The sequence below is a fragment of the Hemicordylus capensis genome, chromosome 6 (assembly GCF_027244095.1).
Source record: "Hemicordylus capensis ecotype Gifberg chromosome 6, rHemCap1.1.pri, whole genome shotgun sequence".
Taxonomy (NCBI): domain Eukaryota; kingdom Metazoa; phylum Chordata; class Lepidosauria; order Squamata; family Cordylidae; genus Hemicordylus; species Hemicordylus capensis.
In genome coordinates, this window is record NC_069662.1 from 141,684,147 (window position 1) to 141,708,890 (window position 24,744).

A 24,744-nucleotide genomic window follows, 5' to 3' on the forward strand; every position below is an offset into this window, starting at 1 on the left:
TTGAGTTCCCCATTTTCCCTATGGCCGGAAAAAGCTACACTCACAGAGTGCACTGCACACAAGTTTTGCATTGTAATTTCAACTGCAATTGAAAAAAAACTGCCTTGAAAAAAACACTGCAGAAACACACAGTAAAAGGCAATCTCTCCCTCCAATCACAGAACACACATTTCAAACACAGTCCAAAAATGGCCAAAAAAGAATCACTGACCCAGAACCCACTGCCAGCCACAGTGTTTGCACTGCAGTAACATCATTGGCACAAGTTGCTGTCTCACACACAATTATGACTCCTTATGTTACTGCCTAGCATTGCAACAGCTGCCACAGCAGCACCCTTACTTAGCAGCAAGCATAGCCATAAGCTCAGTTACAGCCACATTTTGACAGAATACACCTTGCAATGCAAATTGCAGAGCAGACACACAAATTAGTCTCAAGGCCAGACATGGAGCTCATCACAGCAATCACCAGGAAATATTGTGCATGCACACACCTACCTGTCACTGTCCATTTCTCACCACAACACTATCTCACAAACAAAACAAAACACAACTCAAGGAAGGTTCAAGGCAGGCACCCAAGTACTGCCTTTGTCAATCTGAGATCCGGCAAAACCAGATAGTTATAGCAGCAATAGCATACCATATTATACTCAGTGCTGAAGAAAGAAAACCACGAAATCAAACCTTCCTTTCTCCTGTTCTGATATATCCTCTTCTTCAAGAAAGGCACAGTATAAGGGCTCGCTCTCTCTGCCTCCCAGTCCCTCTGAATACATTTTGAAATTCCTTCCAAAAGTATTCCCTCCTCCCTCTGCAGCCAATGGGGGCACAATTACCCATTTGACAACACTTGATTTCTATGATAACAAGCCAGAGGCGTAACTAGGGAAAACGGCACCCGGGGCAAGCACTGAAATTGTGCCCCCCCAACATACATCTGAAATTTGCGCCCCCCCCCCCACATACATACAGAGAAAATTGTGCCCCCCCAACATACATACAGAGCCCCTGGTGGCGCCCCCCCAACATACATTGTATGTTGAAATTGCACCCCCACAACATACATACAGAGCCCCTGGTGGCGCAGTGGTAAAACTGCCGCCCTGTAACCAGAAGCTACAAGTTCAATCCTGACCAGGGGCTCAAGGTTGACTCAGCCTTCCATCCTTCCGAGGTCGGTAAAATGAGTACCCAGAATGTTGGGGGCAATATGCTAAATCATTGTAAACCGCTTAGAGAGCTCCGGCTATAGAGCGGTATATAAATGTAAGTGCTATTGCTATTGCTATTGCTATACATCTGACTGACACACATGTGTTTTTTCCTCACAACAACCCTGTGAAGTTGGCTTGTATCTCAAACATCAGAATTATGATGCAATGATGATACATACTACATTATGAAGCCAACTGCTGCCAGCGCATTGCTCAAGAGTCAAGCAGCAGCACCGCACAGACCCCAAGTTTCCTCAGCCACCTTCCTCCTCCCCCCACCTAAAATCAAAAGAATGAAAGCTTTTTTTAAAAAACTAACAAACGAAAACAAGCACACACCGTGACCCAGCCAAGGGTCTCTCTCTGAATCTCTCTGTGCCGCCAGCCACAGCCGCCTCTCAGCTGTTTGTCGGTGGAGAGCAGGGGAAGGGGCAGGCTATCTCCTCACTCCCGCCGCCGCCTCTTCAAACTGCGGTGCGGGGTGACCCCAACCCACCACCTCGCCACCTCCCCAGACACCACCTGAGCCCCAACACACCCCACTGTTTCCCTCAACCCCCCCCCCCCCGGTAAACTTGAAGAAAAGGTTTTTAAAAACAGTAAACACACACACAGCTCTGTGCTACCCGCGGCTGTTTGTCGGTTGCTCCGGGTGGGGAAATAGCAGGGCACGCTCTCCTGTCACCATCGCCTCTTCAACTAGCATATATGGAAGCTCTGAGCACCCCACCGTTTCCCTCAACCCTCCCCCCATAAATTTAAAGCAAACATTGTTTTTTTGAAAGCACATGGCTCAGGCTAGGGGGGGAAAGGGCAGGTTTTCTGCCTCCGTGGGGGTGGGGAGTTCACCCCCCACCGCCCCCACCACCACCCCAGACACCTGACTGATGCTGAGACATCATGCCTGGCCCAACCGTTTTTCCTCAACCCTTCCCTCCCCCCCGTAAGTTTAAATAAAACATTAAAAAGAACAAAAAACAGACACACACCTTGATGCTGCAGCTGCACACTTTATTGTGAAGGCGGTCAGTTTCCATTTGCAAAAAGCAAGGCTTAGGCTCAGTCTGGTTGGTGGTCTTCTCCTCGCTGGATCCTCCCCGCGCAGCACACTAGAGCAGCCTCGAAACAGAGAGGAGCACAAACGCTCTCATCGCCAGCATGCAGTGCACGTGAGTGATGACGCTGCGAGACTCCAGCGGGGAGATCTCGCGCAAGTGCAAGGACTCGGGAGGCCAATCAACCAGTCAATGGCAGCAGCAAAACAGGCAGCGGCGGCACCCGCCCACCTCAGAGCCAAGAGCGTTTGCCACAATAGTGGAGCACCCGCCGCCTGCCCGGCTGATTATCTTAAAAGATCTGAAGTGGGGCGCGAGACGATGGGTGGCATTTTGGCAATGGGGGGGCACGGGCGCAGAAGGGACCACTCATGGGGGAGGGGGCGCCGATGTGCTCCCTTGACTGCTGCTGCTGAGCCGGAGAAATTTTTATTTTAAAAAAAATTTTTTTTAAAAGAAAAATAATTGGGATCAGCGGGGGTCATGGCGACGCCCCCCACGTGACCCGCAAAGATGGCACCCAGGGCACGTGCCCCCCCTGCCCCCCTATAGTTATGCCTCTGTAACAAGCCAACCAAGAAGCAAGGAGGTGACAAACCAGTCGGAAACCGGTGCCAGAAAATTAGCAAGGGGAAAACAGGCCTCCAAAATGTCATTCAGAACATTTCAATCAAAACAGGGGTTCTGCTCCGAGCTCAAAACAGGCCCTTTATTTAAAGGGTGTTCTGTTCCAAGCGTAAAACATTTGAAATGGCCTGTTCCAAGTTGAAATGTTTCACCAGCGAAATGTTCTGCACATCCCTATTTAACCCCTGGCATCTCCAAGTAGGAGATGGGAAAGACCTCTTTCTGAAATCCTGGAGGGCTGCTGCCTGTCAGTGCAGACAATACTGAACTAGATGGACCACTGGTCTGATTCAGTAAAAGGCAGCTTCTGACATTCATGTGCAGAACAAGGCCTCTGGATATCATTAAGGGAAGGATGGGTGGGCTTCCATAAAGGGATCACATCCTGCATGGAGAGCTAGATACAAAGGAAGAAATGGATTGTGTGCCTAATGTTTTTATGTATGGTGAAGGTTGGTTGGTTGGGTTTATGTGGAGGGCATTCCAATTTTGTCTGTGTTTTGGTCTTACATTTTCTATAAACTTATTTCTATAATAATGCAGAATGTGCTTAAGATACAATTATCAATAGCTATGATGAACCATACCCTTCACTTTCCTAAAAAGAAAGAAAATAGCAGTGTCTGTTGTGGATGAGTGTACTGGCTTCTGAGATAGATAGATAGATAGATAGATAGATAGATAGATAGATAGATAGATAGATAGATCCAGTAATGAAGTATGATGAGCAGAATGGTGATCAGGAAAGACATGTGTCCAGAATAATTGAGTGGCAATTTGTATTTTTTAATGAGGTGCTAACTTTGTCCCTGTTTTCTGCTCCCCTTCCTGTTTTCATTCATGCTAACTTGTGGCAGATCTTAAGTTGAAGTGCAAATTGCACCAGCTCGTTTCTGTGCTATATTTGGTGACAGATCTTATGAAAAATGGCTGGTGCAGTCATACCCTTAGACGGAGAAGGGTGTAGAGTCATGTATAATTATAAACAGGAAAAGGGCCTTCCCATACTTTTGTTTTGGGTGGACAGGGCTGCTTCTTCAGAACTGTGTGCAAGACTGCAGTTGCTAGTTTCAGAAAACACATCTTTTCTTGTTTAGAATTGTCCTGTTTTTAAGGGGGTGGGGCATTCCCCAAAAGACAATTGCAGACGTTAAGTATGCCAAAAGGCGTGTGCTGTCAGCTTCGCCCTGGAAGCTGACTGCATTTCCTCCAGAAAACACTTTTCCAGCTACTGCCTGAGCATGCAGAGATTTGGCTGGACTTTGGTGCTACATGAAGGCATCATGTTCTCCAGTGAATGCTGTTTTGCAGCTTGTTGTGATTAACATACCCAGTACTGTGCTCAAGCAATATTTTTCCCTGTGCTTTTCCTGTGATGCTGGCTCTAAATCCAGTGCTGTCTGGGGTTGGATGTTTTAGGAGGCAGGCAAAAATGGTGGGTGTGGTAGGCAAGGAAGGAATGTGTGTCTGCCGGGCCGCCATTTTTATTTCTCCTCTGGGAAGGTGAGGCAGAATCTTTTTATACCCTTGAAAAACAGTCCCAAGCAAATGCCAACTAGAAACACATGATGAGCCACAGAGGAACCAGCAAGGATGTTTTCCCTGCCCTCATTTCCCCTTTCTGAATGGGAACCTCCTTCAGAAGCTCATCAGCTGAGCGACAGGCAGGGCAACAGGGGGATTTTTTTGTTGGTATCAAGCCCATCTGTGATCTCATTGATGTTAACGTTTCAAGGCAACTGCAGCATGAGGCAGTAAAACTAAAACTGTTTATTACTGCTCAGTGCTATATTTAGGGGTGTGTGTGTGCATGTTGTTGTTGTAGTAGTACAAAGCCAAGCTTCATGCCTGTATTGCAAAACAGAGGCATGATTTAGCCAGTCAAGAATGGACTTCGTTGCAACTGGGTTTAAGGTGCAACCACATAAAATTCTGGACGCCATGATGATGATGATGATGATGATGATGATGGAGCAACAATGAGAGGAGAAAACAGATACTGAGAGCAACAGGAGGCTCTTGATATTAACTAAGCCACTTTGTGGTTCAGCTAACTTAAGGCGTATCGGCATAGAATTAGATGAGGGAAAGGAGATCCAATTCATGTAACTAAAGCCTAGTGCTGACAGAATGCTCTATTCGTGGTTTGCACTAACTGTGGTTTGTTGCCTTAATCCTTATTAGAATCCCAAATGTACAGTGAAACCATGGTTTAACTTGCTGAGTTAAGTCCTACCCCTGGAGGACATGAAGTACCAATCACCTTGCAAGGAAAGAAGCAGGAGAGGTGAAGCAGACTGCCTTGTAGGGATGTGCACAAAATGGATTTTGCATTCTGTTTCAAGCTCAAAATGAAACACCGAGTCAGCTGTTTTGACAGAACAGCTCAAAACATTTTGAGTGTTTCACCCATAGAGAACAATAGAGGACTTGAAACACCCCTTTATTCCCCATGGATAGCTCCTAGGGGACACCAAAGTGGATTGGGTGGTAGAGCATGATGGGTGCTACCTACCATCCAACCCACAAAAGAAATGGGCAAGCGGGCGATTTTAATCAAAATTTTAACCTTTCCCCCAAATCCCCATAGGACCCTATTATTTTGAAACATAGAAATGTTTTGATCGAAATGGGGGTTGTTGTGCTCCCAGCACAAAACAGGCCCTTTATTTAAAGCTTGAACCCACTTGAAATGGCCCATTTCGTGTTGAAACATTTTGCCGGAGAACATTCTGCATATTCCTGTTGCATTTCTTGGTGGAGCTGGAATGCTTAAGCAGGGTCAGTGTAAACCATTGTGAGGGATTACCAGCCTTTGTCTCAGAGCAAGCCCATGTGAGGGGAAGAAAAATGCTGAATCATCCCTCAATGACTCGCCTCCATGATTTGCAGCAATTCTTAACCATGGATTAGGTATTTAGATGAAATGTTTAACCATCATTAAGAGAAAACAAGCCATGGTTGAGCATTGTGTCTTCACTACAACTGAACCAAAATATTATTGCCTTTCGTGAATATTTTTGGAAGCATCAAAGTGCCCTCCTTTTCATGATTTCTTTTTTCAGTGATTACTTTAAAAGGGGCTGAAATGCTGCCTCTTCAGAGTGAAACCAAAGTTTCCAAAATTGGTTTCCTTTGCACTTATCAGTGCCAGCATGTAGCCAAATCTGTTTGGCTTTGCAGAGTTGTAATGTTATCCTGCTGGTGATGTGATCTCTAATTATTTGGGATAGCCCATGTGATTAATTCAGCAATGCAATTAGTAAGAAGAAAACATAGTGCTGAAGTAGCAGCAGATATGTGAAACTATGCCAGCCAATAGGATTTTTTTAAAAGAACAGTTTCACAATGAAGAGCAATTTCTGCCCTTCTGAGAACACCACTTTGGTTAGACCAGGGTTGCTCAACTTAGGTCTGTTTTTGAACTACAGCTCCCATAATCCCCAGCCTTAGGTCTGTTTTTAAACTACAACACCCATAATCCCCAGCCACAGTGGCCAATAGCCAGGGATTTTGGGAACTGAAGGCCAACATCTACAGGAGCACCCAAGTTGAGCAGCCCTGGTTTAGATGCAGAAATTGAAATGGGCAGGGGCGGAGCCACCATTGAGCGGTAGGGTTCAACCCAGGCTGCCTATGAAAAGGGCCACCTGTGCCCTCTGTGTGTGATGTCACTTGTAAAGGGGGTGTGGCCATGCACAAAGGGGGCGTGCCCAGGCTATGGAAAGCCCTGCAAGGTCTCCTAACTGCATTTCCAGCCAGCATTTGCTATCTGGCGATGTTTATTTCCCTTTCTCTCCTTCCAGCAAGGTTAGTATAAGAGAATCGCCACGTTGAAGAGTGCCTCTTTGCCCAACTCTTTAGCAGAGCTGTGAGTGTATGTGTGAGCAAGTAATAAATAGTGGGTTTCAAACAAATTCTGAACTGTGATTATATATTTTTTTAAAAATATACTCACAGCTCAGAATTTGTTGGAAATCCTTTTTAATCAAGTGTAGAGGATATTTCTGACTGTTTCTCAACAATCCAAGCACTATGTATTGATTTTTAGTATTTAGTGAAAACCTTTAGAATATTTCTCTGTCCTCACACCAATAGTTTTTGATTCAGGACATGGTGGAGATTTTTTTCTAGGCTGTTGTGACAAAATCAGGAGTACTGCAGCTTTAATGAAGTCCTTTGATGGACCTGTAATTTAAACCAGTTCTGGTGTTACTGATTCTCTTTTTACATTTCTATTTGCCTGTTAAGAGGAATTGCTCCCATGTAATGGAGCACTAAATCTGATGATGTTCTCATTTGCTTCCAGCTACTTTACAGATATGTATCAAATGGACACTAATAAGTTTAGCTTGGAGGTTAGAGATTTCTACTTTAGAAGCATGAAATTGTGGAATCGCCTCACAGGTGGCAAAGGAGCTCCTTAGATCTGGATGCATTCATGAACACATTGTATAGTGCATCAGTATCCTGTTAGCAACAGGAAGGAATTCCTCTCCCCTGAAATGAGAACTATAAACAACCCCCCCCCAATTTTTTTAATTGATATAAGAAAAGAATATAGAAATACAGAATACAGAAAAAAGAAGAGTACATGAGTACAATAGATACCATCTCATATATGTTTTGTACATCAAACCAGGAAACAACACTCTATCATGTCAACATCTCCTTCTAACCACACGTATTCTAATTATAACTTTCGACCATTAATCTTAAATGTTCAAACAGAACATCCAACTGAATAACTAAATATCAAAATTAAACTGTATCAAAATTAAAAGAAACTCACTCAAGGATTCATTAGCAGAGAAAATCCAAATCTCGGATGAGGTGTCCGACCCTGTGAGAGATTATAACGTATAAAGCGTTCCCAAGTAAAGCCAAATTTATCTTCTGGTTTATTTTTTAAATATGAAGTAATCCTAGCTATTGAAGCATATGAGAACTACAAACTCATGGCCAGGCTGGATCTAAGTTGCACGGGGTCCCAAATTGTGGCTGTTGGGAATCCCAGCTTTATCTTTTAAAAGGAAATTTCTAGTCTTTGTGGTTATCAAAATGTGTTTGAAAGGATGTGGGAATGAAATCTTAGGGCAGAATTAAACATTATCCTGGCACATGTGTGGTCTGAACCCTGCATTTGCTAAGATGATGGGAATGTGGAGACTGGCAGGACGAGCATCAGCAAGAAGGAGGATTGGCCGCTTAATTGCCCCGTGTTTGCTATTCCTTCCCTTCAAATGCTTCCTCTCACCACACACACACATACCAGCTGGTCTCACTTCCACTTTCAGAGGTGGGCTGGCGGAGGTGGGGGGATTATAATTGCTGGGGAGACATTTGCAAAGGAGAATCAATGGGCTGGGAATGCATTAAGCACTCCCTCCTATTTGCTGAGTTTCTCCTGCAAGTGTCTCCTCCCTCCCCACCGCCAGCCCACTCATTATGAGGGAAACATGGGATTAGAGCCCATGTTGCTTTCGGAATGTCTAGCTCACCTTTGGAAGTGAGAGGCACTCTTGCACAAGAATTCGTGATCAGGCACTTCCATGCTCTGCCTGATTCCTTGCCTTTCCCCATGAGTGCAAAACAGTAAAGAATGTCGACTAAAATTGTGCTAAAGTAAGCATGTGGTGATTCCACCATGTACTGACCTAGGGTTGGTTTGACAGTCAATTCTCTGGTCAAAAACTGTCAATTAGGCACTTATTATTGGATGACATGATCAAATATTTTATGAAGCCAAGATACTGATGATGCTGGAGAAAAGGACCCACTTCTTTCCTTTTTTAATTTCAGTTTTTAAAAATGCAAGCTCTGGTATTCCAGGATAAAACCCAGAGAGAAGAACGGAGTCATTCACATTTATAGAAACCTATGCCCATTGTTAAAACTTGCAGTAAATATATGTAATATATATATATATATATATATATATATATATATATATATATATATATATATAAGTTAATATTGTTTCACAATAATGGTTAACCATTTGGTAATTAGCATATAAAACCTGTTGATTATTAACATCTCTTTTGTAATAAAGGCAAGACTTTAAGAATACTCAAAACATATTTGACAATATTTTATCAGTCAATTAACCAAATATTTTTTTGACTGGTCAATTGTCCAATCCTATATTGACTTCTGCTTCAGCAACCCAAGTCACATTCTCAACATGCTATTGGTACTGTGTGAAAAGTCTCTTCCAGTTGCTTGTTCAGGAGTACCAAGGAGGGTCCCCTGAATGGGACTAGCCACTGAGATAGGTGTCATTACCCCCACCACTTTCCATGAGCTTGAATTGGTAAAATATATCAGAAGCAGCATTAACAATGACAGGAAGGAACTAAGCTTTATTATTGGATGATGCAGGAGGTGAGTTGATTGCTGAATCTGCTGTGAAAGATGACTCAATCCCTTGAACCAGCTGGGTGTCTTTCTGTGTCATCCCTTCCTCCCATCTGCTTATAGCATATTCTAAACAAGATTTGATGGTCTAATTTATTAGTGCTGTTGACTACATTGGTGAACTTGCCTGAACGCTGGGGACTGAACTAATCATTATCAGGTTCCATCAATTATCAGTGTGTAATGTAAAATTGCAATCTTGCTTAACAATCCATCTTAAGCATTGTAACGTGCAATTATCACTTGATGGTTGCTATATTTCCATAGTCACTAATGTTGTCCATTATTTATCATCAGTTTGCTTTTGAATTGCGTCTACGAGATGGTAGGAGAGAAAATCTAAGGCGATGTTTTCATTCCGTTAAATAAATTAAGGGACCTGGAGGAGTTCTATGTTTTATGATTGAAACTGGAGAGAGGAGAGGCGGCTGAGCCACCATTCTTAATGAAATAATTTGCTGCTGTTTCTTTTCAGGATCTGCTCATGTATCTAGTGGGAAGAATTTGTCAGCAGCCATTGAGGCTGCCCCTACAAGCATCCGTCTCTCTGCGCCCGTTGGCTCCTCTGCCATGCAGGTCAGCCTCTTTGATATGAAGCGCAACGTGACAGATCTCCGGCTCCAGCTGCACCAGATAAGGCAACTGCAGGTATCACTCCGTCACTAAATCAGGCTGTTTGGCCCATATTTATTTTCTATTTATTTTTACATTTATATCCCGCTCTTCCTCCAAGGAGCCCAGAGCAGTGTACTACATACTTGAGTTTCTCCTCACAACAACCCTGTGAAGTAGGATAGGCTGAGAGTGAAGTGACTGGCCCAGAGTCACCCAGCAAGTATCATGGCTGAATGGGGATTTGAACTCTGGTCTCCCCGGTCCTAGTCCAGCACTCTAACCACTACACCACACTGCTTTCATACACCTTAGACCTTTCCACATACAGATGTTGTTGCAACTTTATGCTTGGAGAAGGAGAGGTGTCTGTGATTGTCTTTTTCTTTTCAAGCAATGAAGAGTCTTGCAGCACCTTAACAGATTTATTATAGCCTGTCGAGATTTTTTGTTAGAAACCTCTTTAGATAGCCATGTTGGACCATTTAAGAAAGAAACCACAAAGTTTAAAGTAGGGCAATTTCTTGTAATTTCCCTTAAAGGAGTTCCATCAGCACTGGGCAAAATGCAGCACTGGGAACGGTCACCTCTGCATGGTACCAGGGGAGCTGTGTGGCATATGCACAGGCCTAATAAACAGGACATATCCCTGACCCAAACAGAACTGGATGATTTAAGGAGATCAGGAGTACAAATTACATTCATCAATGTACTTAGCATAAAGGGGACTTAGAATGCTTAGCAAAGGGCTTTATAGTTCAGAATATAGAATGGCTCCTGGAAACAAATTGATAACCAATATAAGTTGAATAGAACCATTGTTATGTACCTCATATAGCAAACCCCAAACCAAAGCCTGACAGGCACATTTTGTACCAGTTGTAGTTGCCAAACATTCTTCAAGGGCAGCCCCATGTAGAGTGGATTGCAGTTGTCTATTTTTGTTGTGACTGAGGCATAGGTAACAGTAGCCAGATCTGCTTTCAGCAGGAAAGGACACAGCTGGCATATCAGCTGATGATAAGCAAAGGTGCTGTGATGATCCAAGAACAAAGCCAGGTCCAGGAGCTCCCCAGACCCTTAACCCAATCCTCCTGTGGAGTGTTAACTTGTCCAGAACAGGTTTTATACCTAATCCAGGACTGGATTTTCTACTGACCAATACCTACATTGCCTGGATTGAATCTCAGTTTAATAGCTTACATCTAGCCCTTCACTGTGCACGCAACGGTCTGTGTTATCTGTAGGGCCTCCCTGGATTCAGGTGGACATGAGCTGAACATCACCAGAATGCTGTTTTCCAACCTATGCACTCAATGAGGAATTCTGTCAAAAGATCCCCATGCAAAGTGTCATTTCACTCCACTTTAGCTACCCTTTTCCTCTTGAGAACAAACTGTGCAACAATTTGCTCCTTATCTGCTGATAAATGGAAGCAGTCCAGATAAATGGACATCTTGCAGACACATTTCTTGCACATCATATGTATGTGGTTTTGTGTGTTCACAAAACCTCACAGATAAAACCAAAAACCCTATGAATAATGAAAGCACAAATATCAAAGTGTGGGAAACGACTAACGCCATAGTGAAATCTCGGATTCTAAAAGGAGGAGGAGCTGTCTATTTCTTCGTTACGACATGAGAACTAAATTGTTTCATGTTCCAGTCATTATACTTTTTATTACAGATTATACCCTTCTGTTCAAAAGCACAAATTGTTTGCCTTGAACGTATGTTCGTTAGGATCCATCCGCTAAAATGGAGGAGGGACACTTGTTTTTCCTACTCTTCTTTATTTTTTCCTTTCTCTAGTCTATTTAAAGTGGAGTATTGTGAGCTTTTCAAGGACCCATCAAAATCCTTATTATCCACCTTATGGATAAACATATAAGGGAACAATATCAATATAAGTAAAATTATTTCTTAAATTATCTTGTATCTTTTGGAATTGTACCAAAAGACCTACACGCACCCCACCCCACCCTTTCCCCCTTTTCTTCTTCAAACAACTTCAGCTCCACTTACATTTTTCCTTCTGTCCTGGGCAGGCATGAGAACATGGGCAATGGAGATTTGCTTTTGCTTTTCTGTAACACAGAACTTTAGTTGGTGCCAGAAAGTGCACCTGTATGCAATCAGAGAGTGTTTTCCTAGTACATGCGGTCTCAGTGACCTAAGCAACAAACAATAGTAGAGAGGAAGAATGTTTCATTCTGTTCTTGTGCATAGTGGCAATGAAGAGAGCGTGTAAATATTTACAGATAAGGTCTAAAGGTATCTTGCTGTGTGGTTTGTTCCTTGCAGTACAAAGTGTTGGCTCTGCTCTGTGCTGGGATTGTTTCCCTCCTATTTTGGACTTTTAAAAAAAATTTCCCCTTATGTAACCTTATAAGTGGTACCAGATTAAATTTGATAGAGCAAGAGTAGGGCTCCTTTCCCTTCTTCTGTCAAAGTGTCATTGGCTGAGAAGATCAATAATGCTGCATTTATCAGTGGTATATGGAACCCCCTTGAATAGTATCAGAAGTATAATAAAAATGGATTAGCAATGCATGCACTTTGAATTCTTGTAAAAATGACAAAAAGAGCATGAAATTGTGTGCTTGGCAACAAAGCAGGGTAATTAGATAATTCAATTGTATGACAATCCCAAGCTGCACAGCAAATCCTATTTGAGAACTCACTTTTAATTTATGAAACCAAGGCTCAGAAACACATTCATACCCTCAACTGTGCACCGAAGAGGATCAAGAGTGGGAGATGGGTGGCTACACAAATCTAGTCTCCAGTCATCTGAGAGAGCTAGCATTAGTGCAGGTGTGATGTGTGAAAGATGTTCTCAATTGCTTAAATGAAATTGCCCTGCAGATCTGGAATCCAGTCGTTTGTTTAAAATTGGTGATTAAAAACAGCAGTCCTTCCCCTGATAGGTACAATTTGGAACTTGGATTTCATCTTGGAGGCCCAAATTAAGCCACTGAGATGGCTGATTTTGCTGGTTTCATTTTTAAACTCAGACATATGAAGCTGCCTTATATGTCAGGCCATTGGTCCGTCTCACTCAGTATTGTCTGTTCTGACTGACAGTGGCTTCCCAAGGGCATCTGGACGAGATTTTACTCTGCCAAAGCCCCTGTCGCTGTTCACACTTGAAGGACCTGCTTCTTGGTACCCCTTGAATGAAGCCTGGTCTGTACCTGCAGCAAGACTTGTGAGGTGGTAGAATGCGCTTCTGACAGCAGCTGTGAGATCCCATTTTTGCATGCTTTTCATGGGAAAAACCTCTTGCAGATAGAAAAATAGCACAATTGGGAGTAGGCTGGACACGAATCTAGGGATGTGCACAAACCTGTTTGGAGGCTCTTTTACGGGCCTCTGAACAGGTCCGAAGGTTTTATGTCGGGGTGGTGTCTGCCTTTAAGGGTGGGGGAGAGTGCACTTACACACACCCCACCGAGTTTCCCCCGCCAGTGCTCAGTTTCCTAAAAGTCCGCTGGGGTGGCATCATACCTCCCTGCCGCCCCATTGCCCCTTTACTGGAAGTAACCAGAAGCACTTGACACACCTGCATACATTGCACTCACACACACGTCATATACGTGCATGTTGGGTGCATGCGCCCAACCTGTGTGATGAACATGCTCGTGCCGAACGCATGCAGGTGCGTCAAGTACTTCCGGTTACTTCTGGTAAAGGGGGCAACAGGGCGGGAGGGAGGTACACTGCCACCCCGATGGACTTTTAGGAAACTGAGCGCCGGCAGGGGAAACATGGTGGGTGGGTGTGTACGTTCACCCTCCCCCGCCTTTGAAGTTATCCCCCCTGGTGTTGAACTGGCCCCCTCCAGATCCGTGCACATCCCTACACAAATCTTCTTCAGGATGGAGGAGAGGTCTATCAATGGCTACAAGTCGGAGGGCTATAGGCCACCTCCAGCCTCAAAGGCAGGATGCCTCTGAGTACCAGTTGCAGGGGAGTAACAGCAGGAGAGAGGGCATGCCCTCAACTCCTGCCTGTGGCTTCCAGCGGCATCTGGTGGGCCACTGTGCAAAACAGGATGCTGTACTAGATGGGCCTTGAGCCTGATCCAGCAGGGCTGTTCTTATGTTCTTATGATGTTTTAGCTGTTTTAATTGAATGAAGGTGATCTCCTTGTCAGGGGTGTAGCTATAATTGAGTGGATGGGTTCAAAGAACACAGGGCCCCCAGCTCGTGAGGGCCCCCCAGCTCCACACCTCACTCTGAGGAGCCACCGGGGAGAGGGGCGAACACGGGCTCCCTCTCTCCTAGCTACGCCCCTGCTTCTCGTGTTTGTTTGTTTTTAACCCAGAGACCATTCAGAATGGTCTCTTCCACCTGCAGTCTGAAATGGCACCGTCCACTCTGCTACTTCAGGGTTCTTCTACCACCTCATTCAGGCTGAAATCAGTGAATCAGACTGGAGTTGGTGGGGAGACTGACTCTCTTTCTGGATGGCATTTCACACAGGGTTTTGTGTGACAGTGAACTAGTCTGAAAGGAAAGGCCTCCTCTATAGGGCAAAAGCACAATAAAATAAAAACCTTTTGGAGGTTCACAAATGAAGTTTTATGCAAAAAATACCCCCAAATGGAAACTAACAATCAGTATATATAAACAGATTGGATCATGTGATCCCACAATTTAATCAGCTGAAGATATTAAATAATGTCATTTCATCAATATCAAGATACTGATCCTAATTGCTAAAAAAAACCCATCTAATAAACACACACTAATGGCGCAGTGGGGAAATGACTTGACTAGCAAGCCAGAGATTGCCGGTTCGAATCCCCACTGGTATGTTTCCCAGACTATGGGAAACACCTATATCGGGCAGCAGCGATATAGGAAGATGCTGAAAGGCATCATCTCATACTGCGCGGGAGGAGGCAATAGTAAACCCCTCCTGTATTCTACCAAAGACAACCACAGGGCTCTGTGGGTGCCAGGAGTCGACACCGACTCAATGGCACGCTTCACCTTTACCTAGCTGGTGGGGCCAGGGGGGCAGTAGTGGCTCAAGACTCTGTGCACCTCAGGCAGGGCCCCAAATGACATTTCCCACAGTCTGGGAAACATACCAGCAAGGGATTCGAACCGGCAACCTCTGGCTTGCTAGTCAAGTCATTTCCCGCTGCGCCATTAGGTGGCAGCCCCACCAGGATACAATTTGGCAACCCTCAGTGGACATGCTTTCCCGTGAGGTTTTCCAGGAAGCACACACAAAGCAGGATGATCCCTTGGTGGCATCTTCCGGAGCAGCAGCTGCTCTGTGGTGCAGGACAGTAAAAGGCGGAGACATCGCTGCCGACAGCTTGGCTGGGCCAGTTCATGCCACATGAAAGAGGCTGCCCCATGGCTCCCGCCCCATGTTGAAGTCATGGCCACCAATACTGCAGGATGATGAACACAACAGGTCCTGTTTGTCAGCATTCTGCTTGAAGTCAGCTGCATGGTGTATACGTTTATAGAACATGCACTCTTTCCCCTTCCCTGCCTCCTTCTCTTAAAATAACATTTGTTTATGAGTACAGTTAACAGGAGTTTTGTTGTTTTTTTAAAGTGCATTCAACTGTAGGGATGTTTTATCCCAACCAACTTCTGAGCAATATGATGCATTCGGATTGTAGGCATGTTAGTCAGGCAGGGAAAATTGAAGTTGATTTCTTTTGTGTAACAGCTGCAGAACCAGGAGACGCTAAGGGCCATGGTGAAGAAAGCCGAGCTGGAAATCAATGACAAAGTGATTGAAAGAGCCAAGAGGCTGGAAGACCCCGTACAACGGCAGCGCCACCTGGTGGAGCAAGAAAGACAGAAATACCTTAACGAGGAGGAAAAGATTGTGAAGACCTTGTGGTGAGTCAAACAGTTCTCCTCCATTCCTTTGAACTGGGTTTGTTTCCAGGTGCTTCCTTTTGCATTTATAAAATGCTTCCCAGTGCTTCATTCAGGGTGGCCACTCATTAGTCCAATGCCTGTGGCAGGTGGAGTAGAATTACCCGCTTTCCAGACTAGCTGCTCATCAGCCGCAAAATGCCTCTGTTCGGGCAAGTTGCATTCGGAACGGAAACAGAGGGGGAGCAGTCTTGCAGCAGCTAACAACCTGAAAAAACAGCAACTTTTTCACACTGGCTATACGGCATCCTTGCTCTATATTGCAGCGATTAAATTCGCTACAAGGCATTGGAAATGTGAACAGCACCTAGCTGTCCACGTAGGGACTGAAGTGTCATGATGCAGGAAGTGTGGAAGCACGCTTCCGAGATACGTCCTGACCCTGTTGCAGGGTCTAGTCTGGAAAGCGCCCAGGCACCAGGGCAAATTAAGAATGCCTGTAGATCTTTAGTGCTGCTGAAATCCAGCATTTCACTATTATGCTCCTGTTCAGAAACTGTTGTCCAATAATATCTGTTGGCTGATGCTGTCCTTCCTGTCTTCAGCTTTCTCCTTCCCCACTAACAGTATTCAGTGGCTGAATGAGCTTTGCTCTGTTTCAGGCACAAGACCAAGGCGTGCAGTTCTGCCTTGCCTGCAGCCCTCACTATGCCTGGTTGCAAGCAGGAAGGTGGCTTTTAATCTGTCATCTTGGAAACAGATGCAATGATTTCCTGACCAAAAAATTATACATTACTACTAGTACTGTTTATAGCCCACTTCTCAACTAAAGTTCTCAAAGCGGTTTACATAGAATAATTCGTCATATGGTCTCCTGTCCCCAAAGAAAGGGCTCACAATCTAAAAAGAGACATAAGATGAGACACCAGCAACAGCCACTGGAGGGATGCTGTGCTGAGATTGAATCAGGGTTGAATTTATCTAATTTAACAGTCTTTTAATAACTTTCAGTATATTGCATAGTCTTTGATTCCCAATTTGCAACTCAGTAACAACAAAGTCCTAAAAATGTCTATGTGGGTGGGCTCTTGCTTGCATTAAGAAAGGCAAATCATTTGAGATGTTTCCCTGTGGATTTTGGCCACTGTGTGCATTTTTTAAATTACGTGTGTGTACTTGTAGGTCATAAAGCTTACATTATCTACGGCATTTAGTGAGAGCTGAGTCTGGTGTAGTGACCAGAGGGGTGATTTTGATGTGGGGGAATGATAATTCGATCCGGTTGACCTTGGGCAAACTCACAGGTTGGTCTTGGACAAGTTGTTGTTTCTTAACCAATCACAAATGGCTATTGTGAGGCTAAAAGAATTATAAAAGATCTGGGCTCTTTGGAGGAAGAGTAAAATCTAAATGAGGGAGGGACAGCAAGAGAGCGTGCAAACCAAAACATTCTTACTTAAGAAAGTTCCACTCACTGAAATCAGACAGACTTTTTGAGTAAGTGTGCTTACTCTGGTTGACTACTGGATGGACCTTTGGCCTGATCCAGCAGGGCTTTTCTTATGTTCTTAATCTTTGGTCTGCAGCCCAAGATTTCTAACAAGAGTTTTCTTAGTATATCTAATTGATTTTCTGTTGTTGTCTTGGCCAGCAGCTTCAGCTACATTTCTGAGAAGGTGATTGATATCTTTATTGATTTTACTGCAATGAAATCAATAACTTGTCTAAATAATTCTTTCTCCAAATGCGCATTCTGTTAGTTACTCATTAGCAAATTAATTGCTTTTATTACTCTTCCTAATTTGCAGATTTACCGTATTTGTGGAATGGCTCCTTTATTTGCCAGGTTGATTTTATTAGTTGTGCTGACATTTTTAATTATAGTGCTCTAGGAAGAGTAGTAAGTTGTTATTTACAGTCATCTAGGCCCTGGCTGATTGTAAACAGCAACAGACCATAGATTCTAAGGGAGGCCCAGATTTCATTGAATGTTGCCAACTGCCTGTGATTTACTACCAAACTACCCAACCTCTAATTGATAATGTAGGGTGAAACTAGGAGTTAGTTTTCTCTGAAACATTCTAGATTTAGAACATTGCATTCTACTATAATGTTCCATAGTGTGACATAGGAACATAGGAATCTGCCTTATGCCAAGTCAATTGTATTTAAATTGTATTCTCACAATTTAGATTGTGAGACCCTTGGGGTGTAACCCTGTCTTTTCACTCTGTCTAAAGTGCCTAGCACACAAATGGTGTAACAAATATTAATTAATTAATTAATTAATTAATTAATTAATTAATTAAAATAATTGTTGTTGTTGTTAAGCAATTATTTGTTTGACTGTCCTAGTTGAGTGACTCTAATTGGAGTGGAGAGCTGGTTTCGTGGTAGCAAGCATGAATTGTCCTCTTTGTTAAGCAAGGTTCACCTTGGTTTGCATTTGGGTGGTTGACTACATATGAGTGCTGTCTGCTCTGAGATATTCCCCATAGGGATGGGCTGTAGCTCAGGGGTGGAGCATCTGCTTTGTATACAGAAGGTCCCAGATTCATTCCCTGGCATTTCCAGGTAGGGCTGGGAAAGGCCCTTGTTTGAAACCCTGGAGAAGCTGCTGCCAGTCAGAGCAGACAATACTGAGCTAGATGGACCAATGGTCTGACTCGGTATAAGGCAGCTTGCTGTGTTCCTAAGATTTGAGCCAAGAGCTGCATTCCATTTGGCCTGCATGAAGCCCCACTCCCAGGTGGTAGTCACTTCTGGTACTGCCTGGTAGCAGCACATGGTACATTTCCTGGAGGGTATTATTTCCACTGGGAACAGGCCCCGAACAGGCCCTGAACTGGGAACAGCAGTAACAGTAATCTGACAGAGGATTTAATATCATATTCCCTTGACCTCTCTTAGCTGACCCACCAACATAGCTTTGTATTGTTTTAAATAACTAGCTGGGACAGGCACAGAGCATCTGCACCTCTAGTTCTCCCCCCTCCTTCCCGCCCCCCGGCCGCTGCAGTTTTCTTGCCCTCCCACCACCACGTTCTTCCATTCCTCCCCCTGGCTGCCATCTTTCCCGCCTCTCCCGCAAGCCTGTCCACCGTAGGGTTGCCATATTCTGGTTTTCCAAATCCAGGTGCCTGATTTGCATAGGACGTAAATTGGCTTGAACATAATTTCTGGGCAGAATAGCGAGTGCACGGTTTGTTCCCTAAATCGGCGGCTACAAGGGCTGGAGCTTAGCTTTTTAAAAAAGAAAAGAAAGCTGAAATCCGGGCGAATCTGGGTGGGCTAAACAATCTGGGTGAGATGCTTAAAATTTGGGTGAAACCCAGAATTCCGGGGGACATGGCAACTCTAGTCCACCGGCACTGCCACTTTCCTCAGGGCTGTCCTTAGGGCATGGCAAGCAGGGCAACAGCCCCAGGCCCCGCTCTTTTGACCCCCATTAGAATTAATTGTAAGGGGGCCCCTCACTGGCTGATTTGCCCCGGGCCCCACAACCTCCCAGGTCTAAGGACAGCCCTGCCTCTCCCAGTTCCAGCAGCTCCCTTGTGAACTCTCATGAGAGCTGCCACGTATGGGATTAGCGACAGGTATATATAGAGATAGATCTATTATAACCCGCTTTGGGCATCTTTTAGATCAAAAAGTGGGGTATAAGTCTAAAACAAAATATTGAAAACCAGGGTCAGTGGCTGACATACAGCACAATATTACGTCAGCCCAGGGGCATAGTGAGACCCCTGGGGGCCAGGGGACAAAGTCTTCTTAGGGGCCCCCCATCTGTGATGTCACGGGCATGCGGCATCCGTATTCAAAATGCGCAGGTGTGCAATTTGGCAGGCCAGAAAGGAAAGGCCCGCCAGGGAGCCACAGTGCCCAATGCCATGGGAGGGGGGTGTATGTGGCCTGCCCCACTTGGTTCACCTCCTACCCCCTGGAGGCCAACAGTTAAGGAATGGCAGGGCAGGGCCGCAGCGGTGGGGCAGGGCTGGTGGCGAGACAGCCTGCTTGGGGGCCCCTTGGGGCCCAGGGACATTTGTCCCTGTTTGTCCAGAGGGCACTAGCATATAACATTGCTTGCACACGTTCATTGCACATGATGCAAATGAAGTTACACAGGAGTAAGACTGCTATTTCCATTGGGCTGACTCTTGTGTAATAGCATTTTCACAACCTGTATACTAAGCTGACATATCATTGTGCAGTATGTCAGCCAGTATTCTAGTTGAAACCTAAAGTGCTGTTGTTACCCCAGTGTTGTTTCTCTGTGCCAGGTGGCAACTGTGACTATCCCACTCTCCACACCAATTTTTTTCAAGGATAGGCTCCCAAAGCTAGTCAAGTGTGTGTGTGTGTGTGTGTGTGTGTTGTTTTAATAGCCTTATTTTGCATTGACCTCAGTTCCATAGTGCTCTTTATTTGTAACGTTTCCCTGCTGTTAACATTCTCTTAAGTGTAGAACATGTTTTCTTTAAACTAGAATAAGGCATTTTTAATTTGTTTTAGTAAGTCCAGTACAGAATCAAAGGGCTACTTTGAACAAATGGATTTGTGCATATCTCAGATAAATCAAGTAAGTTAAATTGAAATACTTGCATTTAAGCTGATTAAGTCTCATTGACTTCAGACGGATTAAAACAGCTTAGACTGCATATGTGTACACTATTTGAGCAGTGAAGCTTCACTGGAAGTTCACTCACCTTTTTCTTGACCACCTACCTAGTCCCCTTCAGGATTCAGTTCAGAGTTTGCAGCAGAAGCTGACTGCACAGTTCTGATTGGTTAGCACGTGTGGTATCACGAACACTCCAATCCATCTCCAGAGCAGTTTTGCAATTTGTTTATACTGATTTCTTTCAAAGAGGAAATTAATATTAAACAAGTTGCATTCTGAAAAGAAAGAAAGAGGAATGAGGCATGAAAGACGTTTGATTTAATTAAAATTACATATAAAACTTTAAAACAAAATGAAATGTGAATGGCTCCACATGGGGTGAGAAAAGGTAAGACTGAGAACTCCATCAGCATTAGAATCACTAGGAATTTATTTGTTGTGGATGGCAAATTCAACAAAGCGTGGGGGCGGGTGGAAACCATGATAAATACTGTCAGTGGCTGGCATAATGCACAGCATACTGCAGGCAGTGCTGTGGGCACCTAAACAGGGGCATAACTACCATTAGGCAAGGGGAGGCAGCTGCCTGGGGGCCCCCCAGAGGCAAGTCACATGACTATATATTGTGAAGTGTGTGTGTGTGTGCATCAGCGAGTGGCCCATTTTAAAATTTTGTCTCTGGGCCCACTCCAGCCTTGTTACGCCCCTGCACCTAAAATAACATCAGAGCTGACAGAGACATAGGAAACTGTCATATACCAAGTCAGACCATTGGTCTATCTAGCTCAGTATTGTCTACACCAGTGTTTCTCAACCACCGGTCCCTGGACCGCTGCCGGTCCCCGAAGGGTTGAGTGCCGGTCCCTGACTGGGAGTCAACCCCCCCCAACTGAAATCAAGGCACTCACTTCCTCAATTTTGCACATGGCATGGAAGAGGAAGAGTATCACGGAGGCATGGGACCCTTCTTGTGCCTTGCCTCCACGTGCTGCTGAGATCTTCCTACAGCTATCTTATTCCCTGTCTTTACAGCTTCAAACTGTATGCAATGCGGGGGCATGGAGGAAAAAGTATGGCAGGGGGCGCCACTTGAAGGGCTGCTGGTTCTTGCATGCTCATTGTTTGCAGCCAAAGGTTGGTTGATTGAAACCCAGCTGCCTGTTGTGATCGAGGCGCCTTGAGCGGGAACGCTGTTTCCCTCTTGCATCAGTGGGGCTTGCTTGTATGTTGTTTTCATTGGCCCCATGTAGCTTTTGAATTTTTCTAATGGCCCAACATCCCCTCTCCACTGAGTAATCACAAGCACCTCCACTCCAGACATACTGGAGACAAATTTGTTCACCCAGGCTTTTAGATTCAGGGGTTCTCAACCTTGGGTACCCAGACGTTGGTGGACTTCTACTCCCATAATCCCCAGCCATAATGGCCAAATGCCATTGTTGCTGGGGGTTATGGGAGTTTAACTGAGGGACCCAAGGTTAAGAACCCCTAATATTCCATGTTTGCAAAAGATTCCAAATTTAATTATTTTAATGCTTATATTATTTTCATTCTAAACTGCCCAGAGATGCAAGTTTTGGGCAGTATAGAAGTCTGATAGATAGATAGACAGACAGACAGACAGATAGATAGATAGATAGATAGATAGACAGACTTGAAACCCCTTTACTAACTGCTGGTCCGGGAAACTGCACATGAAGAATGTAGCGGTCCTTGAAACTCTGCACGAAGAATTTAGCGGTCCTTGACTCCAAAAAGTTTGAGAAACACTGGTCTACACAGACTGCCAGCGGCTTCTCCAAGGTTGCAGGCGGGAATCTCTCTCAGCCCTATCTTGGAGATGCTGCCAGGGAGGGAACTTGGAATCTTCTACTCCAAATATCTTGCAGTGCTCACATGTAGTCCCCCCGTTCATATGCAACCAGGGTGCACCTGCTTTGCAAAGCGGACAAGTCATGCTTGCTACCACACTCCTCCCAACAAGAGCACCCTTGCACTAACACATAAAATAAACGCTGCGGCCATTATTTCCAGGCAAAGAACATGTTTGCATAAATAGTATAACACAGATCAGGGGTTTTCAGCCGGGGTGCTTGAACCTCTGGGGATACTTTGAAGCCTTGTAGGGGGTACAAGGGGTACAGAGAACACTCCCACCTCCGTTTCACTTGTATGCTCTACTGTTGACTTCCTCTCCAGGAGGGGAGAGGAGGGGAGTGTCAGGCAGCATCCCTTCCTCCTCCTCTCCACGTGACTGGCTGGCTGGGTACTCAGACTCAGCCCACCCCTTCCTCAGTCAGGCCAAAGGAGGGGTGGGCTGAGCCTGAGCACCTAGCCAGCCAGCCAGCCAGGGGTACGCTGTGGAGTTCTGGCCATGAGGCTACAGAGGGCAGGAGGAGGAAGGATGCCACAGTGGAGAGTGAGGGGGCTGGTTTTATTTGTTGTTGTTGTTTATACCTTGGTTTTATCTGAATCCAGGGCAGATCAACTTAGCTTTTATTACCAACTTTGGCAAGGTTTCCTTCTGGGGGGTCCCAATTCTTGGCTCCTTATAGGAGGCTCCTATGCAGAAGCTTTGAGATAGAAGGGATACGCTTCTTTTTGAAAAGACTGAAGCCCCCTGGTGTGGATAGTATTGGACATTTTCCATCTGGGAGTCTAGTTCAGAAACAGGAGAGGGAGAGCAACGCTTTTAGAGCCCCATAAGGGGGAAAGAGGCAGGCAGGGGGATTTGGAGCAGAGACACAGGACACAGGGGAGGAGTTCATCACAGGCACGCCTTGCTGCTTCTGGGCTTCAGATCCTCATCCTGAAGCTGCTTTTCTCGTCTTTGTTTATGTATTTATTTGGTCAAGGTCTCTTGCCCAAATGATCTCCAAGGCAGCTTACGACAGTATGAGACCATACAAAGACCACATAGCCCAGGGTGTCCCTCTGGCGGGTGGCTGAAGCCAGAGTGTCCTCATTCCCCTTGCTTCTCCAGTCCCAGGGCAACCGGAAGCTGGGGCAGAGTTTTTTCTGGAGGGAAAGGGACCGTGCAGCCTCTCCAGAGCTGCTCCTTATTTGATGAATGGTCAGGCCAGGGCTGCTCAACTTCAGCCCTCCTGCAGATGTTGGCCGACAACTTCCATAATCCCTGGCTATTGGCCACTATGGCTGGGGATCATGGGAGTGTTGTAGTCCCAAAACAGCTGGGAGGGGGGCAAAGTTGAGAGGCCTGGGTTAGACGCAGGGTGGACTTCATAGGAACATAGAATGCAGGGGCTCGCCTACTTAGGGGTGCCAAAAGATATGATAGGGTAACGCCTCTCTTGCAGTCGCTGCACTGGTTGCCCATTCGCTTCCAAATTCAATTCAAAGTCCTGGTTCTTTCCTTCAAAGCCTTGTGGGGCTTGACGCCTGTTTACTTACAGAATCGCGCCTCCCATCCAGTTACATCCCGTCCTGTTAGATCATTTCCGATGGCCCCTTTGTCGGTCCCTGATTTTCGAGAGCTTCAGAGTTCTAGGACCCACGAAAGGGCTTTTTCGGTTGCTGCCCCGCTTCTTTGGAATTCTCTTCCCGCTCAGATTCATCTAGCCCCCTCTCTACTGTTCTTTAAATCCTCACTGAAGATCTTTCTTTTCTGCCTGGCATTTGCCCTGTAGTTTACTTTATTTCATTTCCATGATCTATTTTAGTTTGTATTTTTAATGTAATTTTTGATTGTAATTTTTTATGCCTTATTTACATGTCATTGTACACTGCCTGGAGTCTTTGGAGTGGGCAGTATATTAAATGCTTCAAATAAATAAATAAACATAGGAAGCTGCCATATACCGAGTCAGACCATTGGTCCATCTCGGCAGCAGCTCTACAAGGTTTCAGGCAGGAGTCTCTCCCAGCCCTACCTGGAGATGTAACAGATTGAACCTGGGACCTTCTGCATGCAAGCAGATGCTCTACCATTGAGCTATGGCCCTGTCCCCTAAGGGGAATATCTTAGAAGCAGACAGTGCTCACATTTAGCCACCCATCCAAATACAAACCCTGTTTAGCAAAGGGGACAATCCATGCTGGTCTTCTCCTTGCTGTGGGGTTCTTTTGGAGAGGGTGGGAATGGAATCTAAGTGGCCTTTTTTCCTCTGGCTACTGGCAGAGATCAGTGTATTCTTTCTTCTCTTACTGCATGGGGATGTGCCGTGTAGTTCTGCAGATTGCACTGAATGCTTTCCCTGTAAGACTGGAGAATGCTGTTCACTTGCTGCCACCTAGTGACCATCTTTGAGACTGCTGAAATACTGTCTTCTGCTTTGGTTGGGCCATTCTTATCCACATCGTGTGGGATTGATC

The 24,744-nt window shown here is 45.1% G+C and overlaps 1 protein-coding gene across 17 annotated transcripts in view; it reads left to right on the forward strand.

Annotated features, from left to right (window-relative positions):
• Positions 1–24,744, forward strand: part of KIAA1217 (KIAA1217 ortholog) — a 576,411-nt gene that overhangs the window by 528,392 nt on the left and 23,275 nt on the right. For all 17 annotated transcript variants that reach the window (XR_008309941.1, XR_008309940.1, XM_053262266.1 and 14 more), the window contains 2 exons: positions 9,797–9,969; positions 15,637–15,812. Coding sequence is in view for 15 of the 17 variants with exons in the window: in XM_053262266.1 (XP_053118241.1) it covers positions 9,797–9,969; positions 15,637–15,812 (349 nt within the window). In the remaining 2 variants the exon portion in view is untranslated. The remainder of the gene's footprint in view (positions 1–9,796; positions 9,970–15,636; positions 15,813–24,744) is intronic.